This window comes from Larus michahellis, chromosome 3 (genome assembly GCF_964199755.1).
Source record: "Larus michahellis chromosome 3, bLarMic1.1, whole genome shotgun sequence".
NCBI classification, from domain to species: Eukaryota; Metazoa; Chordata; class Aves; order Charadriiformes; family Laridae; genus Larus; species Larus michahellis.
In genome coordinates this window covers 11,576,994-11,602,007 of record NC_133898.1, presented here as the reverse complement: position 1 = coordinate 11,602,007, position 25,014 = coordinate 11,576,994, and the positions used below count along the sequence as shown (strand labels likewise).

Genomic DNA, 25,014 nt, shown 5'->3' with positions numbered 1-25,014 from the left:
AGCTAAAAAAAAAAAAGCTTCTCAAGTTAGTATTTTAGTAACTAGAGCATCCATCCGTTCAACAAAAAGGAGCCTTACAGAAAACTGTTCTACAACAAAAGCAGCTAAACCTCAGAAAACCACTTTAGACTGGGGAGATCAATTTCTGAGAACGGTTATGAGAAATGGAAACATCTGAGCTTCTGCTTACGAACTTTTAACAACATTTGCTTACATAATTTCATTAACACTACCCAAGATATGTAAAGAACGAGGCATCAGCTGATTAAGTCAAGTCATAGTAAGCAGGGACATTAGAATTCTTACTGGGAAGTAACAGAATACAGTCTTCAAAGAAGAGCAAGAGGTTGCTAAGGAAAACTTTTTCAATCCTACATAATGAAAGACAGACAAGACAACTACAAAGAAACAAGCCAGTGATTTCTTTCTTCTTTAATATTTTAACTTTGAATAATAATAAAAAAAGAGAGCCATTTTTACTGTACATTCACATTTCTCCTCTCCCCAGTGATTTGTTTTTTTCTTTCAGGAGGTTCAGAGCCCACTTGTCATCAGGTGGGAAGCCGATTTTCTTATACATACAAATTGGTGAACATCAGAAGGGACACCTCTCTGATTTTCAAAGTCTGTACCTCACAGTAGAAAAAGAAGTAGTTCTTGCAAGCCCCTGGGAAATGTTTTGAAGTCTAAAAAGAGATCAGTGAATCCACTGGTGCAACATAATCCATAGAGGAATTCTGACACTCCTAATGAGGGAGGGTGTTTTAGGGGAAAGACTTATCACATCAACTGTTTATTCCAAAACAATTATTTTAATCTTAACGTTTTAATTATCTACTTTGAAATTCAGTGTTAACGAACCCAGATAGTAAACGATGATGTTTCAGCCAGGTTCTTTGTTTTGTCCCCCTTCTGCTCAGATACTTTAGCAAGTCTGAAACCTATGGCAGTTACTGATGTATTTATCTGAAACAGCATCAACCATGTTAAAGGTGATACTTTACGTTTTGCTCAACATTTCAATCTTGTACACTGAAAAGCCAGTAAAACTTTGTCCGAGTGTGCCTATCAACCAAGTATACAGGATAGTTCCTTCTCCTGGGAAATAATTGTTAAATACTTACTTCTCATCTTTACATTTTTAGTTTGAGATGATAGTGAGAAGAATCTTAAGCACTGAAATGTAATTTGTTCTTCAGTCTATGCAATTCCATGTTCTTAGATTCTCATCTCACTTCTGCTACACAAGATTAGAGCACTGTTTTTTGTTTTCTCTTTTTATTTTAAAAGAGTTTTTAATCAATTTGGAGACTTCAATTTGAAGTTCTACAACACCTTTAAGCATAAATAGCGTCTATTTAAAAAATACGATTCACTACCATCCACCTGCAGATTCTTGCGAAGACATCTACAGATTCTAGCAAAGGTCACTTGTATTTCCAAGAATTATCACGCCTCTTTTCCTGAAAGAGATAGAAAATATTCTGTAACCAACTAATTATACCAAGGCTTGAAATTAAAAAACATTTCTTAAAAAAAAAATAATTAATCAGTGAATCTTAATTTCTAGTGTTGTGAACCATTCCTATAAGAGTGATGCAGACTGCCTTAAACTATCATCGGTGCATTGCATTTCTATTTGCCAATCCCATTGTGTAACTGCTCTTGATTTTATGATCAGACACCTTCCTGTTTTAGTAGCTTCCGAAGGGAAAAACCCGTACACAACAGTTTTGGGAAAGGTTCAGGCATAAGTCTATTGAAAGTTAAATCCATGCTGGGAAAACAGTACTAGAGGAGAGCTTTGGGCATTCCATTAATTGTCTGAGATTAACTGAGAAGTCTCCACTAACTGACTCAAAACTTTCAAGAAAGCAGCTCATTTTTTCTTCTCTTCTCCTACCCTACCTTTCCTCTCCCCCACCCCCCCTTAAAAATGGTTGCAAGGTAGAGAAGAGGGAACAGATATTACAGAGATGTTGCAGATTAGCAAGTTTGTTTTGGAGAAAGTAGGCTGTCTAGGATGCCTGAAACTTCCAAGGCATCTGAAACAATTTTGCAATATCAAGCTCTTTACAACTCGGCAGATGAAAGGGCCGTTGCTAACTTTGTATGTGCGCACCACCAAAGGGTAACTGTACAATATGAAAAGCAGATCGATACAATGCTGTACAATAGTCCTACAGAAAGCGCGGTACTGAGTCACCTGAAGTTGTTGCTATGGCCTTACCTGTCACTGGGATGAAGTGGAGGACTGGGGAACGGTACCTCCCAGCACAATACTGTTTTTGTCAGTGAGGGTTTTAAGCACAGCTGTGGCTGGTGACTGTAGAATTTTACGCGAAAGCCTCATTCTACCATCAGTCGGATCACGTCCGAAGTATTTAACCTGTTAAGAAAACAAACTGCTTTAAGGCTGACCAACTCAAAGAGCTGGAAATAGCATTTTCCTTAAAAGGCGGTGGGGTGGGTTTTTTTGGTTTGTTTGGTTTGCAGCTGGCCCCCCCTGATGCCCCCTAAATTTGACCCTAAAAAAGCCATCAACAACAGGCACCATTTGGCCTCTATTGCTCTGTCAAATTATTGTGGTGGCTACGTAGCAAGAGTATAACACTGTCGTGGTTTAGCCTCAGATGGCAACAAAGAACCACGTGCCGCTCGCACGTGCCTTCCTAACACAGGAAGGATCGTAAGAAAAGGCAAGACTCTTGGGTTGGGACAAAGGCAGTTTAACAGAACAGCAAAGGGAACAGGCAAACAACAACAACACGGACAGGGGAATATACAAACGCGACTACGGGACCGCCGCTCCCCGCCGCTCGCCGACCGGCCGGACCCGGGACGCCCCAGCCCGCTTTTAAGCGGCAAGTTCCTGCCCCCTCCCCCGGCAGCTCAGGGTGGGCGTGGCTCACATGGCATGGAATACCAGGAAAAATTAACCCTATCCCCACCGGAACCAGGACAAACACTAAATAAACCTGATTTAACACAAGCAGGCCTTTAACCAGAACAGAAATGGAATATGATATGGCAAAAAATTCTCTTCATGAACAAAATAAAAAGTTCACTAACATTCTAAAATTTTAAAAGTTAAAAAAAAAAAGTTACCTGGATTTCTTGGCCAACTTCTAATCCCAGGGCACTAGGATGTTTAACCTAGAACACAGTGTTTTTCGGAAAAATTTATTTCAGTGTCACTAGTTCTGTAAGGTTAGTTATACAAGTGTTAGTTTATACTTGTTTAAGATTGTATTACCTTTCTTTGATCAAGTTGTGAATTATGAAGTAACACTGGCGTCATGTTTGGATACAATTTTACCATCACTCCAGAATCTCTGCAACAGAAAACAGCGTGGTTATTTCAAAATACATTGATAGAAGTCTGTGTGTATTTTACTCTGCATATTGACCTCAAAGCAAGCATTATTAAACTTTTCATACGCAAAATTTTACTCTTCCCTTTTTCAAAAAAGTCTTCTGTCAACCATAACATGTCCAGTCATTTTTCCTTAATTGAAAGTGGATGGAAATTACTTCCTTTAGCACAGTGTATTTCAGTAATGAGTACATCCAAAAAAGTGCACGTAATTTCAATCCACTGTTTGCCTTGCAAAAAGTAAAAAGCAAATTCCTGCCACCTCTCTCAGATGAAAAAAAGCCTTAAGTTTTACAATTTATAGAGACATTCTAATAACTAAACAAGCAGCAAAAAAACAGCCTTATTGAGAAAGAGAATAATATTTTCAACAGAAAAATATCAGGAACGATGCAGGTGCCAGTGTCACTAGCAGAAGTTTGGCTTCCTTTAAGCTTCTATTCTTTTCCATTGTATTTACATATCAGGAATACAGCTATGTAAAACTAATTTCTACTTCGACTCCAGAGCACTTTTCATACCTTATTTCAGTTATCGTGGCTGTGTAAACTGCACCAAATTCCAAATTAACTTCCTGCTGTAGGGCGGAAAAAAGAAAAGAGTAAGACACAAAATTCACAAAATGCAAATTGTAAAAGCTAACAACAGAAGTCTGTCCTTACATCATCTTTGCAGATTTCGTGGATAAATTCTCTTGCTTCGTGCATAGCACTAGGTGTAGGGGCAAACACAGAATATGTCTCTTCATCCAGCTGACTCACAGTTACGCCTTGGAAATAGAATTTAATGAGAGGATTCAGGTGAACATTGTTTCAGCGAGCAGAAAAGTTACATTCAGGAAAGACTTGCATAGAGCAAACTGATTTTGCACGGGCTCATTAAGATCTCCGAGTCCTAATAATTTCAAATATTCTTCAGATTAGGCACTGGACAGCTTCCCATGCAACGGAATGGAAACCAAGTTATAGGTATGCTCGCCAAATACCTGCACAAACTCATGTTCCATATAAGAACACAAAATTATTATCATCATCCTTTTATGACCAGGAAAAAATTCTTGAAAGGATTTTGGTTTTATGAATGAATCTTAGCTTCCATTAATTTCCCAGATTTTCAATAAGACTATAGCTTTCATTAATAGCAGATGGAAATTCAAGTGTTTTAGAGGCAGAACACAGTAAGATCGCACAGTAAAATTCTGGCCAACAGACTGCATAGGCTTGCAACCAAAGAGAAGGGTGATTTTTTTTCCCCTCCTTTTCTCCAACCCAATCCCCTGAGGAGCCCTACTCAAGCTAGCCACAACATTAAGAGTTTCAAGTCCAAAACAGCCAAAGCAGAACATCTATTTGATACACTATAGACATCAGCCTTTTTTAATTTTCAGCTTTCTAGAAGTAGGGAACAAGTGAAAAGTTTTACTATATTAAGCAATAAAGGAAAGAATTGGCATTTATAAAGAAGTGCTCATAAAAGAAATCTGATTTATTTAATAATATCCCAGCAGAAACTCAGCTCTGCTACCACAGCTGACTATTGGCTGAACAATACCTTCATCACGTTGGAGAGATGGTAAGGGTGGGCTATGCCTAGTTTCACTGCTTTGAGTAATTTGAACAAAGGGTTTTAATAGTGTAACCTCTCAGAAATACTCAATGCTTTGCCAATTCCATTCGTTCACTTCCAAGGGCATCGTCAAGCTATAGGCCTAATTCTAAGTGACCTGTCAGTCTGCATTTATCTCAACATCAATTGCCCTATTTAGGAAACGGTAGTGAAAGAGGCATAAACTTTGAATTTGGCACTTATTCCAGGCAGGACAAACCACTGTGTAAACAAATAGAATCAAGTTATTCCAAGAAACATAACAAGGTCAGGAAACTTCTCACACTACTCACTACCAGTTTAAGCCACAGTAAAGGTCACTCCTACGATGCGATAGTGAGCTGTATTTCTAACATATGCCAGCATGTTCACAGTGTATACAAGCTCTTCACAGAATCCTAGGAAAACAGTTGATGAGTGCTGTAGGAAAAAGAGCTCAACATCCCCTCTTAACCACAGCAAAAAAATCTTTTGGTTATAGGAAGAGAAGCTGCATAGATTTGATCAACGCTTCAGCATACTCATGATCAGACTTGCTTGACTTCACATCTTCCATTCAGCACTATCTGCAATACCGTCCCTAGATGAACCTTTAATTGCCTCTGCTGTGAGCCCTGAAAAACACCATCTCACATGCACCAAAATTCTAGGAATTCCTGCTGTCAGGGAAACTGCAAGCACTTTTACAGAGAGAATCTACACAAGTAAGGGTAGCTGAAGCGAGCTTCCCCTAGCTCTTCAAAACACACGCGCTCTTATCAAGATGTAGTACAGACTCGCTTGGTACGGAGCATTGAACAGCTGAACATAAGCCTGAGAACAAAGGCAAATACTGTTTTGCAGCCTGCAGCATAAAGCACAAGTTTAGAAGTACTCTATTCTCTTAATAGTTCTTCACGTCTACTTATTAGGTTGTTGCTGCCGAAGCACAAATGCCAGTTCTATGGAGGTGGTCTACAGCACAAGTTGGGAAGCTGAAGTTTAGCTACTTAAAATAGGTATGGGCATAAAGATAGCATTAAGATCCAGCAACAGCTGTGCTAGTAATACCTGCGCTACCAAGATCTACTAATTAACTCCACACTAGTAATTTTCATATAGAGAGAAGCTAATAACACATTAGGATAATGTAATCACAGGAAGCAAGAATGTCTTACCAGTCTGTGCTTGAAGTTTTTTCAAATTATAGGCCCCAGGACCAACGAATCTTAACCTTTTTGATAATGGAACGTGGATAGTTTCTGAAAGAACATTTAAAAATTCTTTGAAATACTAAATATAATAATCTTGAAAGCTATCACAAAAACTAAGTCACATTCATTTAGGTTTTAATATTCTACAGCTACTTGTGTAATTTGCTAAACATTGATGTAATTACATTTAAGAACTGAAATAAATGAAGACACAGAATACAAATACTCTGATGACTGTAAGCTACCTTAAGCCATACCAATGCTGACCTCTATATACATTCTGATCTTGTGAGTTTCACATAACTTCAGTTTAATTCTGTTTTCTGGCGTACAGTGAAATAGTACAGTGCTCCTCCCCGCCCCCGGCAGTAAAACCCTCCAAAAACCCAAAGAAAAAATAACCTCCAGGGGCAGATATATGTAGTAATCATTCATTAACAAAAGCTGGCTTAAGCAGGAGCTTATTTTTAAAGAGTTAATTATAAAAGAGATGAAGTCATATCAACACACAGCTAACGTTACCTACAACTGGTCCACTTTCTTTTCTGTTAGATCTGGGTTTTGCCAACGTTTGGTTCATAATTTGTAAAATCTCCCTCTTTGCAGCTGTGGAGGTTGGTGGGGTGGGAAGGAGGAAGAAGAAAAAAATAAAGTTTTGTATAAGAACAAAATAGATTGATGCAGTTTTTGTTCTTAAGTAGATAAGCATCCGTTCACTGCCTCCTGCCTAACTTGAGAATTTATCATGGTAACTTAACACATTTCAAGCGGTGCACGTTCGTTGCAGTCTATCGTTCTGCTCTGTGGATACAAAAGCTGTGCCTTAAAGCACATTTATTGACTCTACGCAGCCTAGAACATGACATCCAGTTCTGTTTCAGTGTATTATTTAAATAAATCAGAATGCTGATATGAGCAACAGGGTGTGGCTTTGATTAGTTATGATACATTGGCCTGGAACTTCAGTTGAGCTGCTTGAAGTGATACACCATTGAACAGGAATTACTAGTTCTTACATTTTAATAAGGGCTTTCTTACTAAAAATCTTGCTTTTACAATCAAGTTGAAAATTTTCTCTTACAACTAGTTAAATCCTTATTAAAGCTTGTAGCTTCAGTTTTTCATGTAATATTTTAGATGTACACGTCAGACAGAATACAGACAGCAGTAATTCTCAATAGTAAACGTAGCTGAATCTATGGTCGATGAGAAATAGTTTGCTGTTCTTTCTATAACGTTACCCTGATAGATTTAAAAAAAGTCATTGTAATAGGATATTTGTGCGTTAGTCCAAATCCATAGTGGTGTTATAGTAACACTTTACACATTTAACTAGCAACAGATGCCTGCTCGCTCTCCCAACTTTCCCCAGCAACCCAGAGTTTCAGTGCGCAAAGCTGCGCTCCAGCCTTTGCTACCTGGGTTATTCACAGGGGATCGAGCTGCTGGGTCCTAACCACCAACTCCCCGAGGTGATACGGACTTCTACTTAGGTTCCAAGAACTCACTGCTCAAGAGACATTTAAAGATTGGCCTGAAGTTACTTTAAAGTTAGCTTGGAGCTTATTTTTAACAAGCCTTTTTACTGATTTATTGCAGAGCGAAGAGCAAACCTTTTTTTTCCCCAACTCACCACATGTGGTTTGAATACAGTATGACAAAAACTTTATAGACTGACATGGTTTAGTAATAACTGTACTTGTATCAGTCAAATCCAAAATACCGCCTGCAAATGTTGCGTAATATATTCCTCTACCCTGATGTTGCTCTTTTGTATAAGGTTCCAGCCCCCCGCCCCAGTTTGCTATGCCACTAACTTTATTGCACTTTTCAAAATAAGTGACCCCTTGTACTAACTGATGACCACTAGTATCACACCATTTGCAGGGAATAGTATTTTGTTCTATTTTTTAATAAAAGTAGCCACCAATAGTATCAATTTTGCTGACACTATGTACTTTCATATGAAACTTAATTGTGGTCAGAAGGGCCTGGCTTTTTTGAGATTGAATGCGCTCCGCTCACACAAAAAGCTACTTATTTTGTATGAAGTGCCTATATTGAAGCATAACAGACAACATCCAAACAAGACCGGTTTTTTGAAGATAGCAGCTTTTTTCCCCAATAAGAACAACAACAACAACAAAAATCTATTATTTAGTTTCCTAAAAGTTAGGGTTTAATGCAATTTATCACTTAGTATGATAAAATGGGTGCAAATACAAACATGGACCTACTTGTAGCTTGCTGAATAGCTTCCATTACAATTTTTATGGGTATTCCTGGCAGTTTTAGATCAACCTAATAGGAAGAGAGTTAAGTTACATCAATAGGTAAGGAAAGCTTGTTTTAGACACGTTGCAGAGTTCCATTTTGGGAAGATTTAATGTTACGATACCTGCAAGGCAGTTATTCCTTTACTAGTACCCGCCATCTTGAAATCCATATCACCATAGTAATCCTCAATTCCCTACCAGCATAGACAGAAAGAAAACAAGTTGGAGTGACTTCATCCCAGTGTCAAGCCTCCTTATACTAAAAGTACACTCTGTGTTTCAATAAGCCACAAAGTAGCTCTGCAGACTTAGAATTACTTCTGAGACTCACGTGTTTTTCTTCAGCCATATTTTGCTGTTCATGATTAACACTGTTCCTTTCTCACCTTATAAATTAAGAGCTTTTGTAGACTAGTTTCTGAACAACAAATCCACAGCTGATTTTGCACTAGCAGTGGGTGCCACAGGAAGAAGCTGCAGCAGCACAACAATGTGCATTTTTCTCCCCCAGCAACTTTGCCAAGTGCTTATTCTCTATCCAATATATTGTGGTTTTCAGTAAATGAAAGCATTCAAGAATTATTAATCTCTTTCTCCCGAGAGAAAAGACAAAATTCATTGGAAAGAGAGACCTTGTGAGAGCTTAAAAAAAATAACTGAATAATTACAAAAAATGAAACATGACTTAACATTTCACAGAGATTTTCTGAAATAAGGGAGGAGTCTGGGAGACAAAACAGAGAAGATAAAACCATTGAGTATTTCCAGTAGTGTATGTTCCAGAATTAACTGGGTAAAAGGCAGCCATAGAGGGTATTTTACACAATTTAGCAGCAATAAGGAGAACAGTGCTAGAAACACTCACCAGGATGTCTGTCAGCAAGCGATAGTCCTCAATATCTCCTTTTTCCAGGTTGGATTTGGTAACGAGACCTATTGCTACACCTGCCACTGCACTTGATACTGGAACTCCTAATAGCGGTAAATAAAAATGAATTTTTATAACCTCTGGTGTTTTTCAAATCCTGTAACACATTGTAATATGCAGTTTATCCTTTTAAGCGCCATATTTTTACCTGCATCCATTAATGCCAAACTCCCACCACATGCAGAAGCCATTGAAGAGGACCCTGCAGAGTTAGAATACGGGGTGGGGGTGGTGGGGGGAGGCAGGGAGAGAGAAGAGCATAAAACATTGGTCAGAAGTATCTGAAACAAAACTTGCTAGTGATATTCTTCAATGCCAGTTTGACAAATTAACTTGCTGCTAGCTAGAAAATACTGTGCAGCAACACACACGCTACAATAAATAATTGCAATTAGAAGTTTTCTGTATCAGAAGTATTTTTAACAATAGATGGGTAATATAGCTTGAATCTTTCACGACACCAATACCAAAAAGGCTCACCAAGCATCACTATTAATGTTAAATATTCTAGACAAGGAATCTGTGGGTTTTGCAGGCAGCTGCAAACGGGGCTCCTTCCCTTTCTCCACTAACCCCTCCTCCCACCCACCTGACCTCACTACAGTGCTAGGAAATAGGAGGGGACATCAGGGAGCTTCTTGCCACCCAGGAGAACCTGTAGAGAGGTGAAACGGATAGCTCACTCCCAGCCTGGGGAGATGGGAAAGAACAAATACAGCCAGCCAGGAGATGTTACCTCTAAGTCAGGGAGGGTACCAGCTGTGATTAGACACTGAAGATCAATACATGCCAATTTATTTTCCCTCACTCTGTAGCATAAAAATGCCCCCAAGTATCACTTTATTAAACTTAGAATTTATGTTTACATCTCACACTAATATTGTGCTCTTACACAAACTGAAAGAAAGGTCCATTGTTCATGACCATATGCATCTATTTTAAGTACTTCAGGTAATAGAGCTATCAAAATTAAGAAGGTTAAAAATGAAATCTATTACCTAAAATGCCTACAACTCAAGTTTGTCAAACTCGAGCTTTTTTTTAAGAACCAAATTTAGTCTCTAAAATTAAAGTTAAAATTAAGAAAATCATAATACCGTTTGACTCTAAGACTTCAGAAGTAACTCGTATTGTGAATGGGAAATCCTGGGGAATAATTGGTTTCAAAGCTCTTTCTGCCAGTGCACCTGTTTAAAAAAAAAACCCAACACAAAACATCAAGGAATGCATAAATACAAACAATCAGATGAAACACTAAAACTTACAACATGGGACTTCTCTACTCTGAACTTACCATGTCCAAGTTCTCTTCTGTTCATACCAGTAACTTTGCCAATCTCATTGGTTGCATAAGGAGGAAACTAGGAAGTAAAAAAATGTGTATATAGAAAATTAATACTTTTTCTCCATTTTAAAACATACACTTAGAAAAGAACTCTTTGAAGTTTTGGTGTATCTCAAGGTAAAAACAAATTATAAAAAAAACCCAAAATAATAAAATCAAACCACCACATGACTTTTATCAGTCACTTAGCTTGCAAACCACGACCAGTTTAAGTAGTGTAAATGCTTCACTTCCACAGAACAAGAGAATAAAGCAGTTGCAAGGTAGTTGAAAACCAACACAACAAGCTCAGTCCAATTAAACTTGTCAAACAACATCTCAGAAATCTTGTTCCTGTCATACAGATAATGGAACAAGATATGCCCGTTGCCTGTATGAAATAGTTTGGGCAAGTTCCAAAGGCTGAGAGAGATCTGAGATGTAAAAGCACTTATTTACTATTGGTGTAGTATGTCAGCTGAACATATTAATAGAGTTTACTAAAAATAATACAGCAGGTTAATCCTGCTTTCAGTAATAACACATTCTTAAGGAGCTGACATAATGTTAAGATATTAAAAAGGCTATATGAAATGGCAATTTACAAATTATAGAGTGCTTTCTAGGAAACCAGCACTTTTGTTCATAAATGGCAGTATAAATTCACATATGAATTAGAAATTTTAGCAAGTTTAGTGACCAATTTCATCATTAAAAGCAAGACATTAAGCCCTTCTGTGAATCATGCAGAAAGCTGTGACACAGTAAAACTCTCACCTCATAATGCAGCATGAAGTTTTTATCTTTTATTCCACTATTAATTAAAAACAAGACCATGTCAAAAAAGAGCAACCAAACACGTCTTACATACAATAGGTAATACATAAGATTATATTCAGTTACACTTACAAATAAACCTAGCACAACCAACATATCAGTAGATTTGCTGACCACCCACATTTTTCGTAAGGTTTTCTAGGTAACAAACACATTCAAAAGCATAGCCTACAAAGAAAAAAACCTCATATGTTAATAATCATTAACACAGTTTCCCTAGATGTTTAGAATAGAATAGGCCCTATCAGTTCCTTATGCTGGTTTCACTGTGTCTGAAGGAAAAAAAATACAATAAAAAAAAAATCAAACTTCAAGAACACCAGCATCTTACTGTACGCATTGCAGTAAGGACTCAGAAATGTAAGCACTCAGAAGGAAAATGGAAAATCTCTGCGACCACCAAATAGCTCTTGATTAAATAAAAAAAAAAAACTGCACTCAAAGAGTACCACAAGACTTGACTTTTGGCAATAAATACAAAAAAATCTAACCTATAAAGAAAGTTGCTTCAAGTCAAGACTTGCCTGTAGTTTCACATACGGGCAATCTCTCATTCATGAAGCAACCTAATGACTGCTAATTAAAACCCATTATTGAACATAAACTGATTTCCAAGAATACCAAAATTACAGAATACGGACAAGCACCTCTAGGCCAAAAAATGTAACTAAAGCAAAGCTGACACTAAGACATGAAAGCCCCCACACTCGTGGGATGAGATCACCGAACTGCAGCTTCAAAGGGAAGGAGTTTCCTCTCCCCACCAAGTCAGCCCTCAGCAATAAAAAGTTAACAGCACAAGGGTTCGCTTGCTGTGTCTTCCGTCAAATTTTCCTTACTCCATTTAAAAAAACACCACAATCACTTTCACCCTCTGAACGTTTTTGAGGCAAAATGAGAATATTTAGATAGGCTGATTCAGTTGGGACACACACACACCCCCACCTCACCGTTATCTGCTTTTATTTATTTATTTTTCCCCATTTAAACTAAACTTGAGAAACAGAACAGCACTTCATGGGCTACGTGCATCCAACCTATTGAGCAAAACTTCATAACTTGTGAGAAATAGATTAAATGAGTAGAATACATATCAAGCTCCAAGTGTGATGATGAATACTTGGAACAAAGAGAATCAGCTTTCAATTGTTTTTTTAATGACTTGATAAACAGACACAGTTTTACCAATTCAAGGGTAACTCGCTGTTTTCTTTCTCTCCCAATCAGATTGGATGTTACTTGTAATACTCTGAAATTTCACATGCATGTCTATAGAATTAATGTCATCTTAAAAAACAACTGCCAAGATCTCTTGAAGACAGGCCACTTCAAAGTCTGATTTTACACATTTTTCAGTCCTAATGAATACATATATATGTTGAAGTTCAAGGAACTTTTATCAAATGTGCTTAAATGCTCCCCCTCTTTTGTTGCCACTGACAAAACACCAGAAGATATACATACCTTACTGCTGTTGAGATAAGATCTGATTTTACACTTGATTCTATAGAGTCAAATGTAACTGTACAGAGAACCTAGAATAAGACGACAGAGGGTAAATAAACTGCTCTTAAACACTTCCATGTTTCCCAACTTCTGCTGCTTATGGAGAATCAAAAAGAATGATTTCAGCAACAAATACGATGCCATCGCCTACCACTTCTGATAACTTTTTTTTCCTTCATTGCACAAACTTATTCATAGTCTGCAAAGATTATACAATCTTACAAGCAATCCAATTTAAAAATATTAATTGAATGCTTCTTAACCTGGTAGGAGCCTAGAACAGTTTGTTTACTGAAAACTGACTAAAACATCTGCCTGATGCAGACCCAGGGTTGTGCAAAAGAGCAAGCGTGTTACTCACGTGGACTTGCAGCACGTGTTATTTTTAGTGGGACAAGAGGGGACAACACGGAGGAGTAAATCACTGTTTGCAACTACCCATGTACCCCGTAATAAGTCAACTCAACGGCTGACACTCTTCTAGGAAAACGAGCTATAAAAATATAGGAGGCCAAGTCTTGTGTACAATCCCAATTCAATCCACCCAACATCTGACGTTTTTGGCAAAGAGGAGGAAAAAGTAGTCGTTAACGTGACTTTTTTTTTTTTGGTACAGTTTCCCTATTTAGTCCAGGTTACATATGAAGTTCCTTTTAAGAGATTTCTCATGACATACACAATTTAGCACTGCCCTACATACCAATGACCCATTAATCAAGCCATCCATTTTTCTGAAAATGAACAGGATTATATTTGACAAGAAAACCTTTTGTTTCAACGAGTATCTTTAACATAAATGTCCACATAGAGGGATGAAAAACATATGGCAATTTTATTTTAAGCCATCCTGAATTGGAAAGCTTTCTCTTCTCAAACCACCTCCCCGCAAGACAAAAACCCGACCAAAAATGCCCCAAATCTGCCCAGCTGAACTGACCACGGAGAATCCTCACAGCATCTACCTTTGGTTACTAGACATCCTTCAGAAAGTCTGAAGACACAGTAATGCTTACCAGACTCCTTCTGGGCACATACGCTTAGAACGTTATCCTAACATCTGTACTGTTCATGTAGCAAACGGCCAAGCTTTGTTTACTGTCTTAATGGTCTCAGATGTATTTTAATTAAATCTAAGCTGGTTTCTAGTTATTACTATTTGAACGCGAAGAAAAAGGAAACTTTTCATTTAAATGAAAGATATAAATCTTTAAACGTCAGAAATTATAAATTTCTCAAAAGCTGAAAGATACTACCTGTGTTTGACCTCTCTGAAACAAGGCTGATCCATGAAGCATTTTGAACACGTTCACTTCACATTTAATGTCTCGGAGGGAAGTCAAATCTCTCCCGTCACACCTAGAGTTAAAAGCAGAAATTATGAGACAAGAAGTTGACAGAAATATTATTTACTAGGAGTTTGATATACTTACCTTCTATATTCATTGAGGACAAGACTTCTAAAAATGTCCTTTGAAACCACATTGAAAGATTCCATGATTTCATAAGGCTCGGCCTCCGGAAACTTTTCTGGGTATAAAAAAGAAATTCCATCTGAAGTTGGAAAATGAATTTTATAGAATTTTCACAAAAATAGCCTGGCCAACAAAGAGCACACTGTAACTTTAAGTAGGGCTATCTCCATTTAAGCATTCTCTAAATATTAAGAAAGCAGAAAATAATACCTTTCAGCTGTTCTTCTGTTTCAAGCCTTATTTTGTTAATTGCTTCATCTCTAGAAATCTAGAACACAGGATTTGCAATCAGTTAACTCTACAGGGCAGAATAACAAAAGAGGTGTGGGTCGTTGGGTTTTTGTTTGCTTTAAAATTCTTTAAAACTCAAGGGATAAGGGATAGGATTGTGACACAAATTCAAGGATCAGTAACGTGCTGCGAGCAAACGTTCTGGTAGATAACAACTTACAGAACAATTTATTATTACTATTGCAAATGTATGCAGAGGAGGAGAAGAGTATTAACATTAGCACAAAGAACTAAATCTTACCACAGGTTCATTATGATATTAATTCAAAAATAATTATATCCCGTTTGAATTGATTACTTACTTTATCATGGCTAGAATCTGTGAACACCGCATAGATCTTGTTAAAAGCAAGTCTTTCGGAAGAAAAGAAAGAGTTTTTGAAAACACAGCTTAAAAAACACTTATATAATTAGTTTATCTTGAGGACTAAACATTTGTTTTCTTCAGCAGTATGAAAGCACCAGCCTGACTTTTATAAACACTACGAGCTCCAGCCGTCCTTCCTGCCTGCTCTCCTGCCACCTCTCTGGAATCAGTTATCACTTCCACAGCAAAGCTCAAACAAGCCCACATGTTCCCGACTCCTCTTGTCACCATTCCCCAAGAGCGGCACAGTAACTCGCAACGCTTCCACTGGCCTTCTGGGATATTTGTTTTGCCATATCCTTCTTACTAAGGTATAAAACAAGAAAACTGAAGGCCATGTTCCTAAGTTTCTGGGGAAAACACAGCAAGTAATTCTGAACATTCAAAACATGCTATTTAGTTAAAGAAAAACCCCAGATCATCTCATCAGATTACATCATCGTTAAATAAGCATTTTGAGTCACTTAACAGAATTTAGATCAAAATTATTTGTTCTGAACTTACTTCTTTGCACATTCCACAATCTCTTCAGGAGCAACGAATAGCTTCTGAACAGTTCTCTTGACGACACCTCGTTCTTTCACTAGTTGCTGAATTCCCTGAATTATTTGCTGCGTATGCTTCACCCCTACTTTGATGGCATGACAGAAGTCTTGTTGCAATATATTCTCAGCAGTCGCTTCCAACATAACTATTAATGAAAAGTTAAAAATAAAGGAAATTACTATTTTATTGTTCAATAGCAATCTAACTCAACTGAGGAAATACAGATTAATGTTAAACTGTGTAAATATAATGGAATTTACTTCACCTAACCAAGGGTTATCTAACCTATCACTGTTTATTCCTACTGTGGGTAAAATTACAAATTTCAAAGACTAGGAAGACACCTGCAAAGAGGCATCTACTTCATTTTCAAACACCCAACAGATATTAATAATTAACCTACTTACCAACTTGATTTTGAGGAGCTCCAGCAACAACTAAATTTAAAGCACTAGAAGACATCTGTTTTCGAGTTGGATTGATAATAGTTTCTCCATCAACCAGTCCTACCCTTACTGCACCTACAAAGAAACTCCAAAAGATTATTATTGTTATAATAAGAAGTTATTTAAGGCATCATTTTACTTTGAAAATTATACATCTAAAACCAAAAATTAAAGCTATGGATTTGTTTTAAAATATTAGCATGTTTGCTATATATTAGGAACAAATCTGTGAGTCAAAGTTATCTATTCTTGAATTTCTTTTGGTTAGTATTACTGGGTAGAGCACATAATGCCAAGTAGTATTATACATAAAGCTGCAAGTCCATTGGGTTTTCTTCAGTCATTTGAGCACATGTTTTCTAGAAAAAAGGCAGGTAAAAGGAAAACACAGCCAAATATTTGTTCTTGGCTAGATCATTTCTCTTTCCATAAAATATTCACAATGATATAAAGCTCTTCTTGAGTTCCTGGAGAAAAAGTATTCTTATCCATCTATTTTCTAAGCAATGCTTTTCAAGACTAATTTTCTCTAAATAAAAAATTAAGGTTTTGGTCTCTATACTATTCTATTTCTGGATTTTAAACCCTTACAGAAATATATTTAGTCCAGGAAAAATAATGCTTTGAAATGCAATAATCCTATCCATTGTAATATTATTTTCAATACCTGAAACAAGAGATAGTGGACTTTAAATTCAGATTCTTGTTAAAAAAAAAAGAAAACATGAACTGTGGTCTAAATCTTCCATTATGTTCAAATCACCGATCGTTTCAAAATATTTACTTACCAATAGGCCCGTTCCATGGGATATCAGACAACGCAAGTGCTGCAGAAGCTAGAACAGAGATAAAAACATGTATTAGAAAAACTGGATCATATCAAATCACACACAAGCTGTATTTTTTTTATCAGTGCTCTTACCTCCATTAATTGCTAGAATATCAGGATCATTGACACCATCTACTGCTAAAAGATTACAAAGGATCTGGCATAAGATAAAAGATAATGAATAATTTTGACCTATACGTTTTTATTTGCTGTCAACACAAAGCTAAGGACAATAAAACAAAACATTCCACGTATTTACACAAGCCTATACTGCAAATTAAAATTTGTTCAGGTATTTAAACTAGAAAGCTCACTAATGTATAATATTGTATCATATCACATAACATATGCTATTAGTCTTTCTTTCTTCTGTTGTACAGAGGATATTTGAATTTTGTTCCTGTATCTCTACAGCAAAATGTGGAAACTAGCACGTAATCAAAATAATTTAATACAAGGAGATGACAAACTAAAGAGCAGTGTTACACTATTAGACTGTTTTTCAAAGAGTAGACCCATCCTGGTTGCTCATGAAAACTGCTTTTCTTCAAACAGTGCCTATATCACGTGAAGTTTTCATTGGATGGACTCATATTTTCCACTGTGAAGGTAGCTATAGTCAAGGACAGCGAGCGTGACCTACCTGCGTATCATAAAAGTAGCCCAGTGGAAAGAGTGGTCTGATTGACCGATCTGCAAAAGAAATATTCAAAGTCTAAGAAGTATTTGGTTTTCAGTAGCCAGCATTCAGTTTGTCTTGTAATAACCCCACAAAAACCTGACAAAATGGTTTAAATGAAAGACTCAAAAAAGAGAAGAAAAGGCTGAGAACCCAGAAGGAAATTCAGCATGAAATGTAATCAACTCTGAAATGTCAATAGGACTCAGTAAAATAAGAGGTATTTGGGTGAGCATACCCACCGTCAGGTAACACAAGGTAAAAACATTAAAAAGCCTTCTACGCTTTAGTCTACAAATACTCTATTAAATAGCACTTCACTAGAAGTATTTTCAATGAAGGGACGTAGTCTTCAAACAAAGAAAAACAACCAAAGCAGTTATGTTCAAAATGTTTCATTATTTCCATAATGCATAGTTTTCCTGTTAATTTTACTTTTTTGTTTCAGTTTGAAGTGTATAGAACTGTGTAACAGCCTAGGCCTTATAGGCTGCTCCCTCTCCTGATTCTTCTCATTGCTGTCTCAAGATGCCGGTGTATTTGACATTAAGTTTTACATAAATGTTGAATTTCAAGGTATTATCTTATTCACGAATGCAGACAGCCATGATGGAGATGACTCTTCCAGCAGAATCAAGAGAGAGAGAATGAGTATATACCAATCAGTAAGTCTGCCTCTTTGAATTCCAGAGTTTAGCTTGGTTGTCTCTTCCACCTCTCCAGAGAGATGTGTGACTGCAGGGGTAACATCTCCACAGTTAGGATCTTAGATACAGTAACATCAACAAAGCTGACAAGATTTTACAAGATCCAGGCTTATGTATAAAGGAACATACACACAGCCGCAGCTGATATACTATTTTAAAAATCAGTACTGATAAACAAGAAACTACAAGTTTATTTTCTTCTGACATTACTGCAGAAACAATCAACTCTACAAACAGCAGCTAGAAATTACTGTCGTTTCAAACTGTCATGAGGATATTAAATATTTAAAATACATTGTAAATAAAATGTTTCAGCCTACCTATTACTCTGCTTGTAAGAATTTCTCTATCAGTGGAACCAAGTTCTCTTCTTAGATAGTTTGTAGGAATTCTTCCTGCTGCAGCAGCTTTCTGACGATAGTCAACCTTTTAAAAACAAAACGGGGATTCCTAACGACAACAGGTTACTGGTTTCAGCGCCACAGACTCAATTCAGGTCGGAAGGGGCACCTCAGAAGGTCTATAGTCTAATTTCCCACTCAGAGCAAGGTCAACTCTGAATTCAGATTACGTTACTTAAGGCTCTGTCCTGGTGCCACACGCACCCTCCCATCCTATATCCTATACGGACTGCCCAGCCAGCCAGGCCCCAGCCTGAACCACTGCAGGGCACTAGTGCACTCTTAAATTCAGGACTCTGTGTAGTCCTCAGATTTTCATGAGGTTCCTGTCGACCCATTCCTCCAGTCCCTAGACCTTCCCCTCCAGATGTCAGCCCTGCTTCCGAGCACATCCTCTGCACCCCCCGTTTGGCGTCACCTGCAAACTTAATGAGCAGGAATTCCAGGTCACGAATACAAGTATGAAACAGGCTGTTACCCAGAACAGACCCTCGAGGAACTCACCGTTACTCAGCCTCAAGTTAGAATACGAATCCTTAAAACCCTTAATAACCACAACACTTCAAGCCTCATGATCCAACTAGTTTTCCACACATCTAAAATATAATTTCTGAATGTGGATGTTGTGGCAAAGTTCAACCCTGAGCATCCTGAACTCCAGTATTTAATGATTACTACTGTGCTAATGCTACCACTGATGATCACAAAACTAATTTTGTCCTTAGTACTTACCACTAATGGCATGAACTGAGATGCAGAAGGCTTAGTTTTACTGACTGCTGTGACCATTACCGCTGTATCACCTAGCTGAATTAAGAAAAAAAACAAAGACAATTGAAATTACCCGCAACCAAAATACTGGCTGAAGTCCTAAACTGATTCACAAACTAAAACTCCAGAATATTCTTTGCAGAAAACAACCACATGAATCCATGCTTTGCACCATTATTTTTGCTTGTCAAACAATTTATTTTCCTACAAAACAGACGGCTGTACTTTCATTGGGGATTAAATTGCCACTTGAGGCTCTATATCCTTTTAATAGAGTGATATCCTAATAATGATTGTTCAGATCCAGAAATTTTGAAGTTGCACAAGTTTTGATCGTTTGGGGTTTTTTTTACCTGAACAACAGCAGATCCATCAGCAAACCTAGCAAGTTTTCCAGATGACAATTCCATCTTTCTATTGGAAAGAAAGAACCTGTTACTCACGGCAAATTCAAATAAATTTTCCAGCACCCTCTGCATTCACTTACAGCTACAGCACTGACTGCACAGCATATAGGCGACACTTCATATTAGACACAAAAATCCTTATTAGCTGTACAAATTGGAACCGTTTGACCAAAAGCAACTAGATCTCCTTAACTGTGACGTGCTTTTGCCTCAAATAGCCCGCATCTTTCCCTCTGAAGCAAAGACCTGCAGCCACATCAGGTTGTCACCTCAATTTATACACATGGCTCAGAGGCAGAACGCTTTGCTCGCACTGAGAGATGAATCCCCCGCCTGCTCACGCTGGGTTTTAGCGTTGCCACTGGAAAAGGCCAGCAGACGCCTGCTATACCCTCGTGAGAGAGGGGGAGGCGCCTGCCGGCCTCCCGAACCCCCTTTTCGCACCACAGCCACAGCACGTTCCCTCTCCCGTCCAGGCAGAAGGAGATGCCCCTGGGGTACGCCTCGCAGGAGCGCCACCCGCCATTTCCCCTCACGTTTGTTTAGCCCACCCGCCCCCGGACATCTCTCTCCACTGACCCGGCGGCCCGGGGACCCCCTGCCCACAGCCGGCGGGGCGCCCCCCGGGCCTCGCCCCCGAGGGCCCCTCACCTGCCCCCAACTTCCACCGTCACCGTCCGGCCGGGCGCGGTCACCGCGGCAGCTCGGCGAACGGGCGCCAGCCGCAGGCCGCAGCCGTCCGACGGCACCAGCAACCGCCGCCGCCGCCGCCATGGCGCCGCAGCCCAACCGCCCAGCGCGGCGCGGGCGCGGCCGCAGCTCCCGGCAGCGGCCATGGCGCCGGTAGGCAGGAAGGGGGCAACCCCTACAGGCAGTCGCCACCGCATTGGCTGCCGCATGCGGCGGGGGGCGGGATGTGGCGCAGTAAGCTGGAAGCGGATTGGCTCTTGCGCCGGCAGTGCAGTTTCGATTCCCCGGCGCGAGCCCGTCCCTGCGCCCCCTGGCGGAGCCCCGCCAGCTACGGCAGCCGCGGAGGGTCAGGCGGCGCGGAGCGCGCGATGGCGGTGGCCGCGCGGCCCTGCCGAGAAGCCTGAGGTAAAAAGAGGCAGAAAAAGCCCCGCGGCGGTCCCTGGATACGAGGCGGCTTTGGAGCCGGCTCAGACTAAATATTGCGGGGCCACCAGCCCAAAGGGGGCCCAGACTGAGGGAGAGGACACCAGCACGGGGCCACCGCTGCTCTCCCGCCATTCTGAGGCCTCGTCTGGCCGCCCCCGGGCTCAGCAGCCGCAGGGCCTGGTGTGGGCAATTTAATACGTATTACGCAGTCCGCCAAAAATTCAGGGCCCTTCCTTTAGGAGCATGGCTGAATGAGCCTGTGCCAGTTAAAACTCAGTCTTGAAAAATGCATATATTTGGAATTCTTTTGCCCGACAGACCTTGTTCTATGCCTCTTGTTTTCAAAACTAAAATACTGCCCCAAAAAAGACTCACATTTCAAAATAAAGAATTGTAATTAAGCCCCCTGAATCTTTTTAGTACCTAATCTTACAGCTCTATTAACCATCGATTCCATAGCAGGGTCTGGCAATTGGAGCATGGCAACAGTGTCGAGAGAGTCGTGCCAAACTTCAAGGTTATGCTCGTCTTGAGTAACTGAAGGGGTCACGCCACACCGTTCCTCACTTTTCTTCTTGGTAAGGCAAGAATAGCTAGTGATCCTTGGCACTCTTTTAAGCCAGGAACGTACAAATATTTTTCAAAGCACAAGAGGAGGGTTGCAACAGTTGTTCTTGCTTATCACAAAGGCTTGCCAGTTAAAATATTTGTTGTGCTGTTACATGCTCAGAGTGCAACAGAACGATACACTTATGGGACAGTGTTTTTGTTAATGCATTAATTATTCCTCAGACAGATTACTGCTCAGTTGTATAATGCAAGAGAGATTAGTAATTACTTCGGGAGCATGAATGAACAGTAATGTGATCGTGGAGATCTGATCACCCCAACAGCGAGGTCTATGCAGGAATAAATTTATACAAACTGTCACGCTTTATCCTGAACTCATCTGTCATCTGGAGTTAACAATTTAGATTTGGAGGATATTTAACAAAAAATTAATGCCATTTGCTACTAGTTTGGTTCTAAAGCTATTTTGGTATTGCTTGTTGTTTACAAGTCTTTTCTGTTTACTTAACTGGATTTTTCTTTTAAAGCTGCATTTATAGAAAACAGATTCATTGGCTGGGAGAACAGTCCAAGTAATAATTTTTCTTCTGTGCCAACATGTTTCTTATCTTTTTGGCAAGACGCAGAAGAAAGAAATGAGACGAGTGATCCAGAAACTTAGGATTTGGTCTGGGCAAAAGGATCGTTAACTTTATCCAGATTCAGAATTCATTGGTGCAGTTTTATTTGGTACAAAAATACATTAGGTGGCAAAGCAAGAAAGTTCACCATGTTTCCCTGAATTCACATTTGCTTTGCTGCTGACAAACAGCGGGTTGTTTGGAAAGATTTTTATGTCATTATTACTCAGGAAAAATGGCTATTCTCTAGCTCATAGCAAATAACTGTTCAAAGCTCTATACTGTTATAAAAATGTATTTCATTTTGAGAGAGTGATAAAGGAGCGGTTGGAATTATTCATAGAATCTTGTCTTCTGTTAAGCACGGAAGGTGGGTAGTGAGGGCTTTTAAAGCTTAAATTCAAGTGGGGAAGCCAACGTACTTAAAGCAGAGAATTACAAGTGACAAGCAAAGAAGAGACAGCAGGGCAGCATTTCACGGAGAATGAACACAAAGAGATATGTTTGTACTTAAAGCAGAGAATTACGTGATACAAGTGACGAGCAAAGAAGAGACAGCAGGGCAACATTTCATGGAGAATGAACACAGAGAGAGATATTTGTATGTTGAGGTTGAACAGATTGATGTTGCAGAATTTAGAAAGAACCATAACAAAGGTGTAGAGGAATATGTAAAGATGACTTAGAAGTGATCTAGAAGTGAAGATCTTTCTAATGGACACTGTCCATTCACCACAAAGGTTAAAACCACACAGAATTAGTGTGAAAGGTGTTTTTCTTGAACACTTTTGCTGTCAACAGTAACCAGCATACAACAAACGCTTCTGCATTAGCTCCAGATGTCTGCCACTGTCTTGATAATTTCTATGTAAAAGACACTGTGACATTCTGTCCTCCTAACTTCTGTCATCAGCAGTATTACGCAGTCATAACTTGTGTGCTGACATTGTTCTCTTAGAGAAATGCCATAACTTTTAAACTCTGGGAAGGAGGCATGCAAAATATATGCTTCAACTTTAAAAATGAAGTCATTCATCCACATTACTTGTACCAAAAAATTAATTCTATAGCTTGAGATTATGTATGGTTGTAGAAAAAGTCCAGAATAAACATTAAAAAAATGTTTTTCAGTTGATGCTTTTAAAAATAATGATTAACCTTGTTATTTTTTCCATTTGAACATGGAGCATTAGAAGAGTTAAACAGTTCACAAACAGCAGCAAGCATTGAAAATAGATCTTTTGACTTAAACCAAAATTATTAGATAGCTTTTTCCACACTCACCGCCACTGTAACGGGAAGGGAATACAAGAATTCAGATGTAGTTCAAGATACTAGGCAGCAAACAAAATTCATGTTTAACCTCATGAAAAAGCAAAAATATTATTCATTTATTCAGTAAGATTTGAACTTTCTCTCTTTGTTAAATATTCTCTCGGTTACTTTTTCCTCCCAGATCCATATTCAGTTTAATAATATATATTAATAACAATAAACACCACCCAAAAGCACACATCACTTTAATTTCCTCATTCACATTTCCCCCCATCTAGTTTGGAATCAGGATGAGAGACATGTTTTTCTTCCAAACTTCTGCTTATGCGCACCAGATGCCAGTAAACTGGGAATAAACCTGTTTTGCACTGGAACTTCAAAATTATGGCTCATGAACCACCCACCAACATTCCAATAGGCAAAACATAGGAAAAAGGTGTTTTTGCAGTCTTGTTTAACACATCTTCTCATACTGTACAACACTGCACTCTGCTCATAGGACGCCACGCTGACAAGATCGCTTTCTAAAGCTAACATCCACAAATACTCTTGTTCAGGTCTCACCTGGAGAGACCACACTTTACTGGCTAGTTTCCCATTATTGTCTTCCTAAAACAAGACCGAATGTGGCAAATAGATGGTCCATGCACCATGCTCTGAAGACCAGCACATTTGGACTCCTCATCAAGAGAAATAACAAGCTCCTGAGCCAAGGGACGTCTGCTGTGAACGCCCTACCCACAGATGTTCAGCAATCATAAATTAGGGCTAATCTCAGCTCTGGTGACAGCACATGTGGAGATAGATTTCTCTTTGCTGTTTTATTGAAAATGTATCCATCCAAAGTCCTAAGGGCACGCTGAAAATGCTAATTAAAGTTTGTACGCATACTCCTTGGAATAATGTCTAGGACTAAAACCCCTCCCAAAACCTTTCTCCACCCAGAAATCAGAGATCACCCAAGTAGGCTTTTCTCTCCCGGTAGCCTTGAGGTCGGGTTAGCCAGGCTACCCTCACAGCAAACCCCAGAGAGAGGGAGCCTGGAGGTCAAAATCTCTTTCGGGGGGTAGGGTGTGTGCGAGTTTTTCCCATCATGCTGCAGTATCAGGCATGTCCCCCCCAGAACAGCTCCCCCAACTGCCACCAGACCCGTTTCAGTCTCAGTAGCTGCGACTGCTGCCATTTACCCCATTTCTTTCCCTGTTCAGAACTGCACCCATGATACGGGTTCTGCTTCCATGGCCTATGGCTTTGTGCTTACCTGGCAAAGTCTGAAAGCACAAGGAATCAGTTGGAAATTAAAAAACAAACAACAACAAAAAAGTCAAGACCAGCTTAGATACCTGCAGCTATTTAGTATGAAAAGCTTGAGCCTGCCAGGAGTTTTGAGAGTCCATCCTCAGTACCTCTTTTTTTGCAAAATAGGATTTCAGAGTAAAGATTGCTTTGCTGTATTTGAAAATTTAACCGCC

General features: G+C 39.1%; 1 protein-coding gene and 1 long non-coding RNA gene across 2 annotated transcripts in view; one reads left to right on the top strand and one right to left on the bottom strand.

Annotated features, from left to right (window-relative positions):
* Positions 1-417: 417 nt before the first annotated feature.
* Positions 418-20,822, bottom strand: PNPT1 (polyribonucleotide nucleotidyltransferase 1). The gene is made up of 29 exons (XM_074578565.1): positions 20,613-20,822; positions 19,908-19,968; positions 19,516-19,590; positions 18,703-18,808; positions 17,640-17,689; positions 17,090-17,153; positions 16,956-17,003; positions 16,129-16,242; positions 15,680-15,866; positions 15,111-15,162; positions 14,728-14,785; positions 14,476-14,572; positions 14,299-14,401; positions 13,004-13,074; positions 11,480-11,516; positions 10,673-10,739; positions 10,476-10,565; positions 9,527-9,580; positions 9,316-9,422; positions 8,573-8,644; positions 8,412-8,475; positions 6,697-6,780; positions 6,139-6,222; positions 4,039-4,145; positions 3,898-3,953; positions 3,257-3,335; positions 3,109-3,156; positions 2,231-2,389; positions 418-1,463 (listed from the first exon to the last, which is right to left on the bottom strand). The coding sequence occupies exons 1-28, from the start codon at positions 20,795-20,797 to the stop codon at positions 2,234-2,236; spliced, it is 2,376 nt and encodes a 791-aa protein (XP_074434666.1). The 5' UTR covers positions 20,798-20,822; the 3' UTR covers positions 418-1,463; positions 2,231-2,233.
* A 159-nt stretch (positions 20,823-20,981) lies between these two features.
* Positions 20,982-25,014, top strand: part of LOC141740242 (uncharacterized) — a 52,798-nt gene continuing 48,765 nt past the window's right edge. The window contains exons 1-2 of the long non-coding RNA XR_012585933.1: positions 20,982-21,056; positions 21,537-21,655. This is a non-coding gene — a long non-coding RNA (uncharacterized LOC141740242). The remainder of the gene's footprint in view (positions 21,057-21,536; positions 21,656-25,014) is intronic.